Below are 19,293 nucleotides of genomic sequence, written 5' to 3' on the forward strand. Positions count from 1 at the left end.
CACTGGCTGTGGATCCTTTGACCCAGCTTCTGATTTAATGGCCTGAGGTTGGGTCCCCAGCATCTGGTATTTAAAAAAATACCACGTGGTTCTAATGTGCAGCCAGACTTGCCCATTTGCTTTGCTGGTGTTTTCATTTTTTGTTGTTGTTTTGTAGGCGCATGTGATGAAACCTTGGCCAATGAGATGTACGGTGAAGTCTGTTGAGGGAGGCTTCTGGAACAGATCCCTTTCTGTTAGGAGGAACCCCTGTTTTCCATGCATCTTTCCCTGTGTGTGCATAAACGCCTCGGGAAGAGTCACATGAAAGAGGGGCCACAGTAGCTACCTCTAGGGTTGAGGAATGGGAGATGGGAGCTTTCAGGAGAAGCCTCACTGTCACGCAGGAATACCAGCGACCAAGCCTTGGGCATTGTCCCAAGATGCCTCCAGCTCTCGGGGTGCCCGAAGAGTGTGGGGTTCAGTGGAGAGCTGGGGCGAGTGGCCTTAGTCTGGACTCTGGGCCACACTTCACTGCTGGGCCCGACACAACCTGAGCTCAGAGGTGCACGAAACTCCCCACCCACTGGGGACACTGCTTCCTGAGTCTGCCTACGACCACGGGATCCAGTGAGGACAAGACATCACCCACCCTCTCCTTCGTCTTCCATTCCCTCCTGGTCCCTCCTTCCTGCTCAATCTCACTTCTCTGTTCTGTAAGGCTCTGCGTTAGGCCAGGTTCCTAGAAGCAGAACCAGAGACGGGGACTCTTGTTCAACTGATTTATTGAGCGTGAGGGAAGTGGGGTAGGGCAAAGAATACAAGTGGAGGCAAGAATGTGATCTCAGCTGAAGGCCAGCTTCTTTCTGATCCCACAGAGAAGCTCTGGAGCACAAATTCACCACAGAGCAAATCCCACCTGGGGGCAAAGGGGCTGCTCTGTGTGCCACTGGCCGAGCTCGGTCCTGGAGTGTGTGTGTGTATGTGTGTGTAACCTCTCATCAAGGGCGGCTCATTTTTGACCGAGGGCAGTTTTCCAGAAAGGGGGCGCTTCATGAGTTACCAGTCAATACTCCTGGCAGCTGGGGGTTGGGTACACTGGCAGGGGAAGGGGACCTGGACAGGGGATCCAGAGGAGACACTGTGGTTCTCCCTTCATGGATGCAGAAAGACAGATAGGAAGATAGGCGGTGTGTGTGTGAGAGAGAGAGACAGAGAGAGAGAGATACACTGTCACAAGCTAGACAAAAATTCTTTTATATTATCACTTGCAAAGGACTTAGCCTGCCCCTTGAGTCTTTTCACAGCCTAAGAGGCAGAGGGAAAGGACATTCTCGTAAAAAGACAGCTTTGTTGAGGTGTAATTCACATATCATTTAATTCATCCATGTGGAGCGTACCATTCAATGGTTTCTAGTGTATCCACGGAGTGGTACAACCATCACCACAATCAGTTTTAGAACTTTTCACCATCCCAACAAGAAGCCCTGTGCCCTTTATCAGTCACTCTCCACCTCCCCTGCACACCCACACCCCATCCCCAGACAACCACAAATCTACTTCTGTCTCTATGGATTTGCCTGTTTTGAACATTTCATACAAATGGAATCATATAACACGTGGTCTTTTGTGTCTGGCGTCTTTCACTTAGCATAATGTTTGCAAGGTTCATCCGTGCTGTAGCATGTATTGGGTACTTCATTTCTTTTTATTGCTGAATAATATTCCATTGTGTGGATATACCATATTTTATTTATTCATCAGTTGTTTCCACCTTTAGGTGTGGGGTGAACATATACTTTCATTTCTCTTCTATGTACCTAGAAGAGGGATTCCTGGGTCAACCAGTCATTTTTGCACTGTTCTTGTGACGGCTTCTGCTGTTAAGTTCTGGACAGCTGTCCAGAACTGTCCTACTTCATGACTTTTTGCAAACCTGATTCCTTTTTTTTTTTTTAATTTCATTAATTATTGTTGGCTGCGTTGGGTCTTTGTTGCTGCGTGCGGGCTTTCTTTACTTGTGGCGAGCAGGGGTTACTATTTGTTGCGGTGCCCGTGCTTCTCATTGCGGTGGCTTCTCTTGTTGCGGAGCACGGGCTCTAGGCACACGGGCTTCAGTAGCTGTGGCACGCAGGCTCTAGAGTGCAGGCTCAGTAATTGTGGCACACGGGCTTAGTTGCTCCGTGGCATGTGGGATCTTCCTGGACCAGGGCTCGAACCCATGTCCCCTGCATTGGCAAGTAGATTCTCAACCACTGCACCACCAGGGAAGTGTCCCAAACCTGATTCTTCAGCCTTCTTCCCCGCAAACGAGTTTGGCTTTCATTCTGAGAGTTCCTCCCCAAATGAACAAAATTGTCCTGAAGGTCTCTGAGAACGATGGCTTGGTACTCTTGGATTGAAGCCAATGTTCCCATTAGCATCCATTAGGTTTTGAGGCACTCCAGACAGTATGCCCCCACTCAGTTCTGGTTTGTTTCAGTCTTCATGCAAAATTCTAGTTTTCCTGGAGAACTCTGAAGAGAGAGCATATCAGTCTTTTACTGAGCACAGTCTGTAGAGAACGCAGAAGTTAAAATCTAGAGCAGATTAGCAAACAATGGCCTGTGGGATAAACCCAGCCTGTTGCCTTTTTTGGTATGATCCACAGCTAAGAGTAGATTATACATTTTGAGATCATTGAAAAAAAAGGAATAATATTTTTTGATGCAAGGAAATGAAATGAATCTCAAATTTTAGCGTCCATAAGTAGTTTTATTGGAACACAAACATGTCCATTTGTTTAAGCATTGTCTACGGCTGCTTTTGCACTACACCAGCAGAATTGTGTAGTTGTGACAGAGACTGAAGGATGCACAAAGCCTAAAATATTTACTATCAAGCCCTTTACAGAAGAAGTGTGCCAACCCTTGATGCAGCCAAGACCCCGCACTGCCCTGTAGCACCCAGCCTGGCATTAGTAAGCAAAAGGGGAGATGGGTGTTTTCAGTCCTCATTTTGAAAAGCACTCCATACACACAATCCCCAAATTTACCTATGACTATCCACATTTGAACCAGGAACTCCAGTTTATGCATATTATACTGACTCTTTTTACCAGACTCATGCTCTTCACTTAGCTGGAAAACCACACTCCTGATTTTCCTTCTACTTCACTCGCCACTCCTTCTCAATCTCCTTTACCAATTCTTTTTCTCTTCCCAAGTTCTAAATGTTGGAGGATCCCCAGTGATTAGCCCTGGGTCTTCTTCTCTCCTTCCTTCATTCACATCACAGATGATCTTATCCAGTTTCATAGTTTTAATACCATCTATACACTGATAATTCCCAAATGTATAGTCCTGTCAATTCCTCAAGGAAATATAAGAACGATAAATGCATATGCACCAAACAACAGAGCTCCCAAATATATGAAGCAAACGTTGACAGACTTGAAGGAAGAAATAGACAGTTCTATAATAATTTGAGACTTCAATATCTCACTTTCAATATTGGATAGAACATCTAGACAGAAGATGAATAAGGAAACAGATGACTTGAAAGACACTATAAACCAACTAGATCGAACAGGCATATATAGAGCGCTCTACCCAACAACAGCAGAATACACCTTCTTCTCAAATGCACATGGAACCTTAGTCCACAAAAGAAGTCTCAGTAAATTTAAAAATATTGAAATTGTGCAAAGTATCCTTTCTGACTGCCATGGAATGAAACTAGAAATCAATAAGAGAAGAAAACTGGAAAATTAACAAATATGTGGAAGTTAAACAACACACTCAAAACAATCAATAGGTCAAATAAATCGCAGAGGAAATTAGAAAATACTTTGAGATGAATGAAAATAAAAACACAGGATAGCAAGTATATAACACTTGTCCCAACTTCTATTTTGAAATCCAAACTCCCATACCCAGTTAACTACTTAACATCTTTACTAGGATGTATAACAAGCAGCTCAAGGACTTTAAAATTTTCTCCCATTGATCTGTGCTCTTTTCCCTCCATTTACCATCTCGGCTAATGGTGGCCTCCAGTTGTTTACTACCAAATCCTTGGAATTATCCTTGACTCCTCTCTTTCTCTCACACTTTACATCCAATACATAAGCAAATATTGTGGACTCTTCTTTCGAAATAGGACCCAAATTTGACCCCTTCTCACCACTTCCACTTGTGGCACACTGATTCACCATTGTCTTCTGCCTGAATTATTGCAGTAGTCTCCCAGCTTCCACTTTGCCCTAGTTAAGTCTACTCATAACAGCCAGAGTGATTCTCCATCTTTTTTTTTTTTTTTGAGTTGATTTCTTATTTATTTATTTATTTATTTTTGGCTGCATTGGATCTTTGTTGCTGTGCGCAGGTTTTCTCTAGTTGCCACGAGAGGGGGTTACTCTTTGTTGCGGTGCGCGGGCTTCTCATTGTGGTGGCTTCTCTTGTTGCAGAGCATGGGTTGTAGGTGCCCGGGCTTCAGTCATTGTTGCATGTGGGCTCAGCAGTTGTGGCTTGCAGGCTCTAGAGCGCAGGCTCAGTAGTTGTGGCGCATGGGCTTAGGTGCCCTGCGGCATGTAGGATCTTCCCGGACCAGGGCTCAAGCTCGTGTCCCCTGCATTGGCAGGCGGATTCTTAACCACTGCACCACCAGGGAAGCCCCCCTCATTCTCCATCTTAAACCCTACCGTGATGTCCCCTCACACTTGAAATAAAACTTGTGACCTAAAAGACTCTGCAAGACCCTGTAAGACATGACTCTTGCCTACTTGAGGTTCATGACCTGTATCTTTGCCATCTTGACCACATCAAAGGTACAAATAGTCTCTTGTTTTAATGCATACTTTTATTATTTTTTTCTTTTTTTTTTTCTAGAGACAATATGTACTTTTAAACTTTGTGAGGTTGGGCATCTTCTTATGCTATTTACCATTTCTATTTCACATCTTATTCCATTTTTTTCTAATGAGAGGTGTGGGGATTTTTGGTTTTCCTTTTTGTTGTCTTGTCATTTTCCCTTGGATTTTTAAGATATCTTTGTATTCTAAGGAAATTATCTTTAGTCTTTCATATAGACTGAATATTTCTCCAGCTAGTCTTTTTTTTTTTTTTTTTGTGGTACGCGGGCCTCTCACTGTTGGGGCCTCTCCCGTTGCGGAGCACAGGCTCCGGACACGCAGGCTCAGCGGCCATGGCTCACGGGCCCAGCTGCTCCGCGGCATGTGGGATCTTCCCGGACCGGGGCACGAACCTGTGTCCCCTGCATCGGCAGGCGGACTCTCAACCATTGCGCCACCAGGGAAGTCCCCCAGCTAGTCTTTTTGACTTTGAGATCTCTATCTCTCTATGTATCGCCATACAGAGATTTTAATTTTCACATAGTCAAATTAGCCAATCTTTTCTCTATGCTTTCTGTGCTTTGTTTCATGTTTACAAAGGCCTTCAAGTTCAAGACTATAACAACATTTTAAATTTCTTCTAGTATTGTATAGTTTCACTTTGCATTTAAACCTTTATTCTATCTGGTATTAATTTTGGTATGTGAAGGTATGGATACAGCTTTATTTTTTCCCCCAAAAGACAGATGTCCCTAATGACATTTACTGAGTAATTCACATTTCCCCCATTGATTTGAAATGTCACTTTTATCACATGTCAAATTCCCACATGTATTTGAGTCTGTTTCTGACTTTCTTGTCTGTTTCTTTTTGGTCTATTCCTGCCCTATTACGTCATAGCTCATTGTAACTTTATAATACATTTAAAAATCTGTTAGAATTAGTTTGCCCTCATTACTTTTTACTTTCCAGAGTTTTTCAGGCTATTCTTGGCTTTTGTCTTTAAACAGCTTTACTGAGATATAATTCACATAGCATATAATTCACTGTTTAAAGTGTACAATTCAAGAGATAAATATATTCACGTATATGTGTAACCATCACCACAATTTTAGAATGTTTTCATCTCCTCAAAAATAAACTTTGTACCCTTTATCTACAACTCCCTTTCCCACTGGCTCCCCTAGTCTTAAGCAACCACTAATTTACTTTCTGTCTCTACAGATTTCCTATTCTTGACATTTCATGTTATAATGGAATAACATTATATGTGGTCTTTTGTGGCTGGTTTATTTTACTTTAAAGAGTTCATCCATATGTGGCATGTATTAGCACTTCATTCCTCCTTATGGCTGAATAGTATTCCATTGTAATGGATATATCACATTTCATTGACTCATTAATCAGTGGACATTTGGATTCTTTCCACATAGTAGCTATTGTGAATAATGCTGCTATCAACATGCATGCACAAGTTTTTGTTTTAACACCTGTCTTCAATTCTTTTGGGTATATACCTAGCAGTGGAATTGCTCAAATGGTAATTCTGTTTAACTTGCTGAGAAATCTCCAAACTGTTTTCCATAGCAGCTGCACCATTTTACATTTCTACTAGCAATGTATGAGGGTTCCAATTTCTCCACATCATGGCCAAAACTTGTTATTTTCCATTGTTTTGTTTTGTTTTAAATTCTAGCCAGTCTAGTGGGCGTGAAATGAAATCTCATTGTCGTTTTATTTGTATTTCCCTAATGACTAATGATATTGAGCATCTTTTTATGTGCTTCTTGGCCATTTGCATATCTTTGGAGAAATGTCAATTTAAGACTTTTTTGGCTCACTTAAAAATTGGGTTATTTGGAAACCCCAAATTTTAGCTGGGCACATGGCCACCCAGTACTACAGAAGTGCCCATCCTCCTCTGCAGCTAGGCTGGTTATGTGACTAAGCTCTCCCTCCAGAATGGAATGGGAAGCAATTTGCATGACTGCTAGGATACTTCCTAGGAGGGAGAGGCAGGCTCTTTTCTCTGCTTCTCCCTCTGTCCTGCTGGTGGGAACGTGAGCTCTGAGGCTGGAGGTCCATCCTGGCCTGCGTCCATCCTGGATGAGGGCAATGTCTCTGGGATGATAGAGCATCAGGGGAGAGGAGCTTCCTGGAGCAGCCCTGCCAGGCCAGCCCTGGACTGTCTGCCTCCAGACCCAAACATGAGAGAGATGCCAACTTCTACCTGCGATTCTTATGTGGAGGCTCTTTGTTACAACAGCTGAACATTATCCTAACCAGGACAGCTGTCTTGGAGGGGACTTTTCTGTGTGGTTCCTTTGGGTCGGGTTGCTCCAAGAACCACAGCTGTCTGAAATTCTCCGCTCCCTCTTCCACGTGAGCCAAGCTCAGCTCCAGCCCACTGTCCTTTCCAGGCGCATCTTTGGAAATCTAATGTGTGAAGATCATTGCTCCCAACTAAACAAGCCTGGAGCTAATATCTTCCAGGGGCATTGTCTTTTTCTTTCCTCCCACACTTGTGCACCCACCCCCACTCTCTCCCAAAGAGGCAGCCTGTTTTGAAATATGCTTTCCCTGTGGATATCTGTAGATTCTAATTAAATAACTCAGGAAACAGGCCACCTTGTGTGTGGTGTAACTTGACTCTTGCTAGAAAGATGTTTGGAGCGTGTAAGTTCCCTGTTAAGCTGACAAATTTAAAAGCTTAATTTGAAAAACTAACCGAATTCCCCTTGCAGTATGAGGGCAGAAAGGGGGGCTTGGTCAAGCCTTCTTGTCCTGAGCTCTCAGCATGAGGACACAGATATTTGGACTTCCCAGGTATCTGGCCTTGTTATATAATTTCTTATATGCCCTCCACCCTTATGGAACCTGCAATTTTATGGGGAAAAGGAGCTCTAACATATATTAAAATGTTAAACTCATTGAGAACATTGTAAAAACAACTGAGTTGTCTTTTTGTTATTGAGTTGTAAGTGTTCTATATTTTCCCAACTATTCTTGCATCTGCATTTTTCCAGTTGAACCTCAGTATTGCTTCATCAAGAATGGCTAGCAACTTTTATGCAGCTTAAAAGCAAATGACAAACGTTTAGCCTGAATCCTATTCAACAGATTCTTCAGATGAAATTCTCCCCAAAACATTTCCCCTTTAAATGCCCTGAAAAGATGGGGCCATGTAAATTGTGAAGTTGATTTAAACACTACTTGTGTGCATGAAGCAGGAATCAATTCTAGCACAGTGTTCTCCTGTAAGCTTGTGATGGCATGTGGATTGGGGTTGTAAATTGCTCTCTGGCCTGATTTACTTTAGTGCAGCACTGACTCAGAGATTAAGGCCGGAGGAGCTCTTTCCAAGATCAGCAGCCCAAGCTGGACTGAGATGATTACTGCAGCCTCCCAGGGGCTCTTACCCCCTCCTGGGTTCAGAACCTAACCCGTCCTACACTCCCAGGGTGGCGCCGGAGTGATTGCTTGGCTTCATTAGGGAGCAGTGTAGTTTCCCGCATGCTTTAGTCCTTGTGGGGCAACTGAAAGGGAATCAAGCATTCTTTATGACAGTTGCCTAATCCTTGGGGTACCTGAAAAGAGAAGCATGCACTTCTTAGATCAATATTTTCAAGGCTTATCTGATGTGAGACTCTGCCTGGGGCTAGAGGCTTGATTGTTTCTCCAGTTTCTCTCTCGCCAAGGCGGGTATGAACTTGAACCCTTGTAATGAACAGCTTGCCTTTTTTCCCCCTTGGGAAATTTGTGTATATATGTGATTATGATGGGGGAAGAGAGGGTAATTATACATGCAAAGCTGGACACCTGTGGTGCTTGTTCCTTTACAACTGAGTTTCTCAACTTTTAAAAAATTATCACCTCCCACTTAAGGAGCATTGTTAGACATTTTTTTTCCTTAACCACCCCTCTCCCATGAAATCTTTTTTTTTTTTGGCTGCGTTGGGTCTTCGTTGCTGGGCGCGGGCTTTCTCTAGTTGCGGTGAGAGGGGGTTACTCTTTATGGCGGTGCGCGGGCTTCTCATTGCGGTGGCTGCTCTTGTTGGGGAGCAGGGGCTCTAGGCGCATGGGCTTCAGTAGTTGTGGCGCATGGGCTCAGTAGTTGTGGCTCGCGGGCTCTAGATCGCAGGCTCAGTAGTTGTGGCGCACGGGCTTAGTTGCTCCGTGGAATGTGAGATCTTCCCGGACCAGGGCTCGAACCCGTGTCCCCTGCATTGGCAGGCGTATTCTTAACCACTGCGCCACCAGGGAAGTCCCTCCCATGAAATTTTAATACTACAGATATATATCTATTTATGTGTTATATGTGTGTCTGTGTTTCATACATAAAAAGATTTTTTGCCCCTTGGGGGTGATGTGGCCCCCATGGAGGATACATGCTTTATGACAGTTCACAGCTATTTCAAGCGATGGCAAGCCTCCACCACAGAAAAGTGGGAAGATGGCAGTGTAGCAAGCATGTGAGTTAATGCACTTAAAAGGCATAGCAGGGCCCATGGTGAGTGCTCAGAAAAATGAGAGCCCTTGCTGTCGTTGTCATTATTATGTAAAGGTTGGTGACAGTGAGGTTTGTAACGCTCCCTCAGGCTGTATGTGGATTCCCCTGGTGCTTGAGGGCTGGTCGGAGGGCTGTCAGTCCCTTAGCTGGAGCTTCTACCAGAGCCCAATAGGGCTCATAAGGGAGCAGCCGGGGTGGCTGGGGACTATAGCAAGAGGACCCCTCAGGATGCCCCCTCTACACATGGCAGCTGTTCCCAGCTGCCCCCAAGCGGCGCCAGGCAGGACTGCGGGCCTAGTGGTGTCAGATCTGATTTTTCAGAAGCCAGGAATTTGGGATTTGGGGTTAAATATCCAGATTTTTAAGCATTGACTCAATTAAACAACAAGGCTGTGTGGACCAAACAAAAGAGATGAAACCAAGATACGCTGACTTGTCCAGAGAGAGAAGCATAGCTGGGACTCCAATCCAAGTCGTTCAAACCCGGAGCTCCTTCCACTTAAACCAGCCCTTGCTCTCCGCCTCCCAACCCTCCTCGCTTCAGCCCCGTTTGGGACTCTTTCAAGGCCTCTGCCTCCAGGCCCGAGGGGGCCCCAAGCTGGGGCCATCCCGGATTGGGACGAATGCGTCTAGCTCCCCTGCCCACCCGTCACCCACTTCCCAGAAGGGCCTGGATTCTGTCTCCAGATGAAGAAGGGCGGACCTCGCTCGAGCCTTGCTCGGCGGCACCCGGGAGGCCCACGGCCGGGAGGGAGGGCTGGGCCGGGCGGGAGGAGGCGGGTCGGTGCCGGGGCGAGAGTGGGGACGGGGACTCGCGGCCGGCGGACCCGGCCCAGCCCAGCCCCTCCCCTCCCCGCCCCGCCCGACCTCAGAGTCTCGGGATGCAACCGCGCGTTCTTCGCTCCCGCCCCGCTGACCCCGCCACACTGGCACGGTTTCCTATTCGCCCGGGTCGCGGGTGGGAGGCGAGGAGCGGCGGGGTTCAGGAGCCTGGCTCCCGGCCAGGGCTGTGGCCTTCGGCCCAGGGGCCACCAGGCGGCCGCGCCTGCGAGGCGGGAGGGGAGCACGCCGGCCCCGGTGCAGCTCGGCCATGGGCTCCCGCAGCTCCCACGCCGCCAGGATCCCCGACGTGGACAGCATCCAGCGGGAGACCGGCTGTGAGTGCGGCGCATAGCGCCCGGGAACCCCGTAGGGTTCCGGGGGAGGGTCCCGGGGCCAGGCGAACCTAGAAGATCCTAGCGGCCGGGCTCGCGGGCGTGGGGCGCGTTCACTCAGGGGTCCCGGCTCCGGGCTTGCGGGCACCTAGGTAGCCTCCAGCCGGGGTCGAGGCAGACTGCAGGACCGGAGGCGGATGGAGGGGTGGCTTTGGTCTCTTTGGGTCTCCCGGATCTCCCGGGTCGCACCCCGCCAGCTCGGCCCCGGGGCCCGGGTGGAACCTCCCTCCAGCCAGCCCCCCGCCCCCCGCTCAACCCTCGTGGCCGCCTTGGGCATGGAGCGCGCCCCGGGGTTCGGCCGCGTCCCCAGAGTCCTCGGGGAGTCACCGTCCGCCTCCGCCCCCTCAGTCTCGCAGGCCAGTCTGCTCCGCCTCTACCACCGGTTCCGAGCGCTTGACAGGAATGAGAAGGGCTACCTCAGGTGAGCCGGAGCTGGCCTTCTGACCTCTCACCTCTGCCTCTCTGACCCCGTCCCCTCCTTGACCATGTTCCGTCTTTGCCCCACCCCCCTTAAACTTTGACTTTCCAGCCGCGTGGATCTGCAGGAGATCGGGGCGCTGGCCGTGAACCCTCTGGGAGACCGCATTATAGACAGCTTCTTCCCTGACGGGTGAGCCTCGCCGCGGGTGGGGAGGTGGGGGTGAGAGCTTGTCGGGGGAGGTTAGCGACTGAGGCAGAGGCAGGGCCACGGCGACCACCGCGCCTGCACCATTGTCTGCCTCCCCCCCACCCCCCAGGAGTCTGCAACTGGACTTCCCAGGCTTTGTCAGAGTTCTGGCTCACTTTCGACCTGTAGATGTTGAGGACCACGGAAACCGGGACCCGCAGGAACCCGAGCCCCTCAACAGCAGAATGAACAAACTTCGCTGTGAGTCTGTGCCCCCTACCGGGTGAGACCCCAGATTGACCACACCCGTTGAGAGGGCCCAGGCACCTTCCACTCCCTGTGTGGGCCCATTGGTGCCCCCCGCACCCCCCACTCCTCCAAGGTGAACTTTGGAGGGAAGAGAAGCAGGGAAAACCCACCTTCCTTTTCCCCCTCCACTCTCTTCCCAGTTGCATTCCAGCTCTATGACCTGGATCGAGATGGAAAGATCTCCAGGCATGAGATGCTGCAGGTTGGAAGAACCCAAGGGAAGGGGGGTGTGGTAGAACGGAATGACTGTGGGCGATGGAGGGATGATTGGTGGGTGGGAGATGCAGATGACTGGGGTGTTGGGCGGGGAATAGGAGTGGGTGGGGTTGGAGTGTGGGTTAGTTGGGAGATGGGATGGGGAACATTAGGGTATGAGGTTGGAAATAGATCAATAGCTCTCAACTGGGGGTGATTTTGCCCCCTGAATGACACTGGCAATATGTAGAGACCTTTTTGTTTGACGGGGTGGTGCCTGGGACCTAGTGGGTAGAGGTCAGGAACACTGCTAAACATTTTACAATACCCAGGGTGGTACCCTGGGTACCAGGGGTACAATACCCCTCCCCCCACCAAAAGGAGTTATCTGGCCCCAAATGTCAATAGTGCTGAGACTGAGAAACTCTGGGATAGATGTGATGATGTGGGGGATGGATTTGGGACTAGTTGGAGGATGAGATGGGGGATGGGGTGGAGGATAGGCAGAGATTGGGTTCTAAGGTTGGGCTTGAGTAATGAGCTTGGGCACATTATTGAGGTGAGAGTGGGATAGTGAATGACAGATGGGGGGGTTGGATGGAGAAGCAATGGGGGAATTATTGGGGGCTGTGGTGGGAAGTGACTGGAATCGGGGGAAAATGAATGAGGGATGGATTACAAAATTGGCACTAACATTTGGGGTGATGCGGACAAGGTTTGGGGTATGGTGTCAGTAGTCTCTGTGCCTCCTCCTTATGGCTGTCTCTGTCTCTTCCTCCACCACCCAGGTACTCCGGCTGATGGTTGGGGTACAGGTGACAGAAGAGCAGCTGGAGAGCATTGCTGACCGCACAGTGCAGGAAGCCGACGAAGATGGGGATGGCGCTGTGTCCTTCCTGGAGTTCACCAAGGTCAGGATGCCCTCAGGCCTGGGAAGTTGAGACCAGGAGTCCCTAGGACAGGTGGACATGGGAAATGAAGTTGGAAGGAGGATGGCAGAAAGAGAGGGGGTCCCCCAGGGAATCATGGGGCCTGGGGGATGGGAGAGGAGGCTGGAAGCATAGAGGTTTGGAAGTCAAGCCTCTTGACTACCACCCGTCTCCCCGCAGTCCTTAGAGAAGATGAACATCGAGCAGAAAATGAGCATCCGGATCCTGAAGTGACGCCCTTTGTGCCATGGGTAGCTTACATGGACCAGTTCTGCTTGGGATTCCTCCTCAGGGAGGCCCAGCCCCAGTGAACTGTATACTTACTTGTACACTGAGCTCTAATTAGGACCAAGGAGAAAAGCTTGGAGGGGTGTTTACCAACTCATTTGATCTCAGATCTGTGAATCAGCCAGAAAATTTTTGGTTGCAAGTGACTGAAAACCCAAATCAAAAGGATTTCAGTTAAAAAAGAATTTTATGGGCTCATGTATTGAAAAAGTGTGGAAGTATCCAGAAAACTGGGAAGGTCTGGAAGTGTCTCAGGCACAGCTGAATCCAAGGACCAAAATGATGCTATCAGAACTCAGTTATTCTCTGTCTCTCATCTCAGCTTTCTTTTGTGTTGTATTCGTTCTCAGGTGGGCTCTTTCCTTGTAGTGGAGGATGGCCACCAGCAGTTCCAGGCTTCCATCCTACTAGCCTAGTAATGCAGAGGGAAGAGATTTTCTTGTTCAATAATTCCAAGCCAAGAGTCTCATTAGCCCCCCTGGAACCTTGTCCTTTCTCCAGGGGAATGGAACTTTCTATCTGGCCAGGACTGTGTCATGTGCTAAATGCTAGAGCCAGGAAATAAGGCCTGAGGAGGACTCAAGATGGGGTATGGGATGGTTGCTTAAAGGAAAATGCAGGGCTATTATCATAAGGGGAAATGATGCTGGTCAGGCAAAACAAGAGATATCCATTAGTGTTAGGTTGACCAAATGGAGGGATCTTTGAAATCTGGCTTCTTAAGTGGGTTTTCACTGATGAAGGTGGGTAGTGGGGGAAGAGGTGATGTAAAAATAATAAAGAAGACATACCTTCCTAGAGTATGAAATAATTAAAAGGCTTGGAGAGTACTTCCATTTTGTTTCACAGTAAGATGTTCAAGCATTGGCATATCACAGAAGAGAGTGTAAAAGTCACATAAAATCATGAGATTCTATGTCTGTAGCAAAGCACTCTGGCTATACGTAAAGGAGATGCTGTCGGTACCCTGCTCATATCCCTTCCGAGGCCTGTGCTGGAGTTGTCTTGTATCAACACATTGATACAAGACACACTGGGAGCCAATTGTGCTTCTATCTTCCTAAGTCTGCTTTCAGTGATGTCAGGCTTGGTAGCTTGAAAGTGCTGCGGTGGGAATATTTACACCATAGACATTGGCAGGCAATAGTCCAGCACTTTTCTGCTTAGGAGAGCCTGTTTTTAAACATTTATCAGCACATCAGCTGCTCGGCATTCACCATTACTGTATATGTCAATGACTTTTCTCCCAGCTTTATTGAGATATAATTGGTATACAAAAAACTGCACATAATTAATGTATGCAATTTGGTGAGTTCGGACATGTGTATACGCTTGTATTACCATTACCATGATTAAGGTAATAAACATATCCATCATCTCCAAAAATTTCCTGTGTCCCTTTGTTTTCTAGGTTTATTTTAACATGTGTAGTAGGAACATGTAACATGAGACCTAACATGCTTAACGTATGTTTAAGTACACAGTATTACTGTTGACTAGGCACTCTGTCGTATGGCAGATCTCTGGAACTTACTCATCTTGTATAACTGTAACTTTTACCCATTGAACAACAGGTTCTCATATCCCCTTCCCCCCATCCCCTGGGAATCACCATTCCATTGACTACTTCTGCACACTTGACTATTTTAGATGCCTCATAGAAGAGGAATCATGCAGCACTTGTCTTTCTGTGACTAATTTCATGCAGCATAATGTCTCCCAGGTCCATCCATGTTGTCACAAAGGGTAGGATTTCCTTCTCTTTAAAGAGTGAATAATATTCCATTGTATGCGTATACCACACTTTCTTTATCTACTCATCTGTTGATGGACGTTTGGGTTGATTATTGTGAATAAGGCTGCAAAGAACATGGGAGTGCAGGTATCTCGTCAAGATAGTGATTTCATTTCCTTTGGACATACACCCAGAAGTGGGACTGCTGGGTCATGTGGTAGTTCTATTTTTAATTTTTTGAGCAACCTTGACGGCTTCTTCCTGCAAGCATGGGTGACACTGCCCAAGGGCTTTGCCTGCCGTAGGCATGTGCTCAGCCTTTGTGAGGGGCAGGTGGAAGTGCCAGGGAGTCAATGTCCGTGGAAGCAGCTCTCAACCAATGACAGATGGAAATTGGAGGATAAATACTCGCTTCCTCACCCCTCAGGTGGGACAACAGGGGCAAGTTCTCTTCATTCTCAGAAATCTCCAGCAGGTTTGAGCCCCAGCTGCCTACGATATTAACCTGCTTGCTATGGTACCCTGTTTGGCTCCTTCTATCCTGTCTCCCTTTTCCCCTGTCAGTGCTTCCTGCATCACCTCACATATAAACAGCTAGCTGTCAAAGCGTTGTCTCAGGACGCTCTGGAGAAACTCAACCTGAGATGTGCCAGACCTTCCAGAACACGAGCTCACTGTCCTCTGTGGTTGCAGGTACTCAGTGGGACACTCAGAGGGAGCACCGTGTTAGGTGACTGTACAGCTCCTGGCGTTTTCCGAGTCCAGGGAGTTTGAGGCCATGTAAAGACTATGCACCTTTGGGGCTCTAGGAACGTGAAGTTGTCTGGGGTGGCACATTAGCCCCACTTCGACTTTTGCATTTTGATCATATGATTCTGACAGGTGAGGCTCACAGTTGAGGGGAGGGGGCAAGGAGGATATTTGATTGCTTATGAAATTTTGAGTTTTTGTCAGGATTTTTACATGAGCAAAGACTTTTTGATTGAGAGATGTTTGTTTAGTTTTTGGCTCCAAGTAAAGGTGGGGGGAAGGTGTAAATCTCACTGAGTAGCTATGTTTTCCAGGTACTGTGGAGGAAGATTTGTGTACAGAGAGAAATAGAGGAGAGGGAGAGGGAGAGAGGGAATGAATCTTTATCCGTGGTCTTTTCCCCATTACAGTGTTTCTCAAATTTTCCTGACAGTAGATATCATCTGATTAAAAAGTTCAGGCGCTTTGGCCCCATTTGAGAGCTCCTGAGTCTCCAGGGAAATCTATATGTTTAATATGTGATTCTGATGTTAGAGGTCCAAAGACTAAACTTTTAGAAACGCTGACCTAAAGCTTCTGGCCAGGACTTCCCTGTTGGCGCAGTGGATAAGACTCCGCGCTCCCATTGCAGGGGGCCTGGGTTCGAGCCCTGGTCAGGGAACTAGATCCCACATGCATGCTGCAAGTAAGAGTTCACATGCCACAACTAAGGAGCTGGCGAGCCACAACTAAGACCAGGTGCAACTAACTAACTAAATAAATATTAAAAAAAAAAAAAAAGCTTCCGGCCAGGCTCCCAGTGACAGCTACCAGTGAGATGTTCTCTGACAACCACAAGGCACCGGGCATAACACTGGCCCATAGGCTCTGGGTCCACACCTGCTCTGTGCCAGTGAGTAGCGCTTCTGACCGAATAAGGGTCCCTGGAGGGCCTGGGGGATCCCCCAGCCTCTACTTGCTGTTCTGGTGGGTGAGGGAGCAAACTGCCCCCACTTTTTCTCAGCATGAAATCCTCAGGATCCCACCGAGCTTAGGAGGTTGGAGACCTTTGTCAGGCAGGAGGGCGGGGCATCCGTCTGGCTGCTGTGGTATAAACTGTCTGAACCTCACCCTCTTGATATCGACCCCGACAGAGTTGCCTATGGATTTTTTCTGGGGGTGGGGGGCTCTGATGACACCGGTGGGGAGCCCTGTGCTGTCGTTAGCAGTTGCCAGATGCAGTGATTTGTCTACCACCCTCGTCATTGTTGCCATACGGTCTCTACAAGCTGTGCCATTATTTACTTATTATTTGTCTATCAATCAACTTGTTTAAAAATTTATGTATTTGAGCTTATAAAGGAACTGAATATCACTCCTGTAAATTAGAAACTGCCGTAAACAAAATACATACAAAGAAACAAACAAACAAAAAAATGTCAAAAAGAGAGATTAGCAAGAGTTGTAAAAGACAAACCTGCCTGAAACACAGCTCCTCTGTGGTGATCTGAAAGATGGAGAATCACCTTTTCATTGTGTGATTTGGGGTTATTTAGAGCTGTGGGGTTACCTCTGAAAATCATCTTGGGTACATGAGCACTGTGTTTCCTACACTTTGGGATCCACTGGCTGGGGGAACTGGAAGGCAGTAGTCCTGGGTCCAGGGACCAGTTTGGAGGCAGCCATCGGTGGGCTGGGCATCCCGCTCCTCGGGCCGGCTGCTGGTCAGCTTGGGTTTGGTAAAGGTTGGGCACTGAAATGGAGTCCACTCACCAGGTCAGGTCCAGGGACAAGTAGCAAGGCGTTACAACAGACGATTTATTACAGAGCTGGAAATGTTAAGAGCAACAGCACTTTGCTGACATTTGTGTCCAGACCTGGTAAGACTGTGAGCTTGGAAACGGGGCCTGTGAACTTGCCTACCTGCTGGGCTCAGATGGCAAGAGTCGTCAAGGGAGGGGCTGAAGGCCTGGTGCTTGGGATCCTCACTTGAGAGCCGATTCCGAGAGAGGTGTGGGGCAGGCACTGGCACTGCCATCACTTGTTCCACCAGGGCTGCTGCGAAGGTATTTCGCTGACCTGGGGTTTTCTGGAAGAACCCATCTACATATCCTGAAAATAAGATGGGAATTCCAGAAGCCCCTTTCCTTGCCAAGGTGACTGAACCTGAGACAGCGTGTGTAGGAGCCCTGGGGAGTAGCACTTAAGTAGTAATGTTGTATAAACGTAATTATGGCTAATCAGGAAAATAATGAAGAATTCTGAACTTGACTCTCAAATACAATAGAAGGAGACTATGAGTTGTCCTCTGCCCCGCCCAGACAACACCAATAAAACTCTTCTTGATGTTTACGAGGCATTATATAGACTTGATTCTTGGTTATAGAGCTACCCTGAGAATCAGTGTGGTTCAATAAAAATAAGTTGAGTTTTGGAGTTCTATTAAGCCTGAGATTGAACCTGGACCCTTTTAATTACTCACTGAATGCCCTTGGGTAAGGAACTTTACCCTTCAGTGCGTCAGCCTCCAACATCCATGAAAGAGACAGATAACAGCAGTACCTCCTAGAGTTATTATGTCTTGTCCTTCCCCTATGTCACCCCGCCCCCCAACCTGCTTTACTTCAGCTGAGGCCCCTTGGCGCTACCTGTAAACAAGGACTCTGGTCTGTATCAGTCAGGAATCTTTCTGTTGTAACCAGCTTATGAAAGAATAAGAGTTTGTTGGTTCATATAACTGAACGGAAAGTCCAAAGGTAGACCTGGCAAAGGACAGTTCCAAAGGCTCATTGATGTCATCAGAAATCCGTCTTTTCACTCTGCACTCTGCTTTTCTCTGTGTTGGTTTCATTCCCCAGCAGCAATCCCAATGAAAAGGGAGGCTCTCTTTCCCAGTAGCTTTGCCAAAAGACACAGAAGTGAACCTCAGCTTAAAGAAGTAAACCTCGCTATAGCTGGGTGGATGTACCACTCTGATTAGCCAGACTGGTCACATGCTCACCCCAGGAGCTGGAGATTGCAAGCTCACTTGTACCAAATGCTGCGTAAAATGTGTGTGTATGTGTGTGTGTGTGGTATCGATTCCTTAAAAGAAAATCAGAATGCTGTTGCCAGAAGAAAAAGGCTGCATGCTTGTTCTGGGAAGGCAAAATCAACAGAGAACTGTACACTAGTTAAGTGTTTGGTTTTGGTTTTGTTTTGGGCTACAAAAAACAGAATTACCAACTAACAGTGGCTTACACGATTGAGACAATTGTCTCACATTATAAGATGTTTTTGGTGGTAGGCAGTCCTAGAGATGTTGAGTGGCTCAACAATTTTATTAAAGATCCAAGATCTTGTTACCTCCATTCCTCAGCATATTGGCTTTTAATTCTCAGGTTTGTTGACTCATGGTTACAAAATGGCTGCTGTGGCTCTAGCCAACACACCCTCACAGGAATAGTGTCTAGAACAGGTGGGTGGCCAGGGCAGCTAAAGATAACGCCTTTTGTGTCTGTCTATTTTGATCACTGAGGAAAATATTTCCCAAAACTATATCCCACTCATAGATTGCCCTTTACTTGTCATTGGTCAGAACAAGAACACCTCTAGCTGTAAGGGAGGCTGGGAAAATGAATATCTGACATCTTCAGACTTCATCATGGGAGATGGGCTTTCCCAATAATGATGAAAGGGGAGAGAAATAACAGCTGTGTAGTATATTATTCTAAGTGTGACTGTGATACTGGACAACACCTAAATCTTGATGGCTTAAGACAGCAAGAGTTTATTCCTTGCTTACACTGTATGTTGTTAGCTGTGGGTCAGCTGCCCTCTGCTCCACATGCCTTCGTGCTGCAGGACCCAGGCTGAAGGAGCAGCCCCTGTCAGGGACATGCCACATGGCAGAGGGACAGCAAAAGAGCTGCAGGAAACGTGGCTAAGTTTCTGTGCAGACCTGCCATATGTCTTGTCTACTTGGATA

The 19,293-nt window shown here is 47.5% G+C and overlaps 1 protein-coding gene across 1 annotated transcript; it reads left to right on the top strand.

Moving 5' to 3' along the window:
• Nucleotides 1-10,206: 10,206 nt before the first annotated feature.
• On the top strand, nt 10,207-13,458 carry CHP2 (calcineurin like EF-hand protein 2). The gene is made up of 7 exons (XM_029222162.1): nt 10,207-10,477; nt 10,883-10,955; nt 11,064-11,144; nt 11,272-11,402; nt 11,591-11,652; nt 12,434-12,556; nt 12,755-13,458. Exons 1-7 carry the CDS (start codon nt 10,411-10,413, stop codon nt 12,806-12,808), a joined length of 591 nt encoding a protein of 196 aa, XP_029077995.1. The 5' UTR covers nt 10,207-10,410; the 3' UTR covers nt 12,809-13,458.
• Nucleotides 13,459-19,293: the final 5,835 nt, after the last annotated feature.

This window comes from Monodon monoceros, unplaced genomic scaffold (assembly GCF_005190385.1).
Source record: "Monodon monoceros isolate NGI ecotype Baffin Bay Population unplaced genomic scaffold, NGI_Narwhal_1 Super_Scaffold_13, whole genome shotgun sequence".
NCBI classification, from domain to species: domain Eukaryota; kingdom Metazoa; phylum Chordata; class Mammalia; order Artiodactyla; family Monodontidae; genus Monodon; species Monodon monoceros.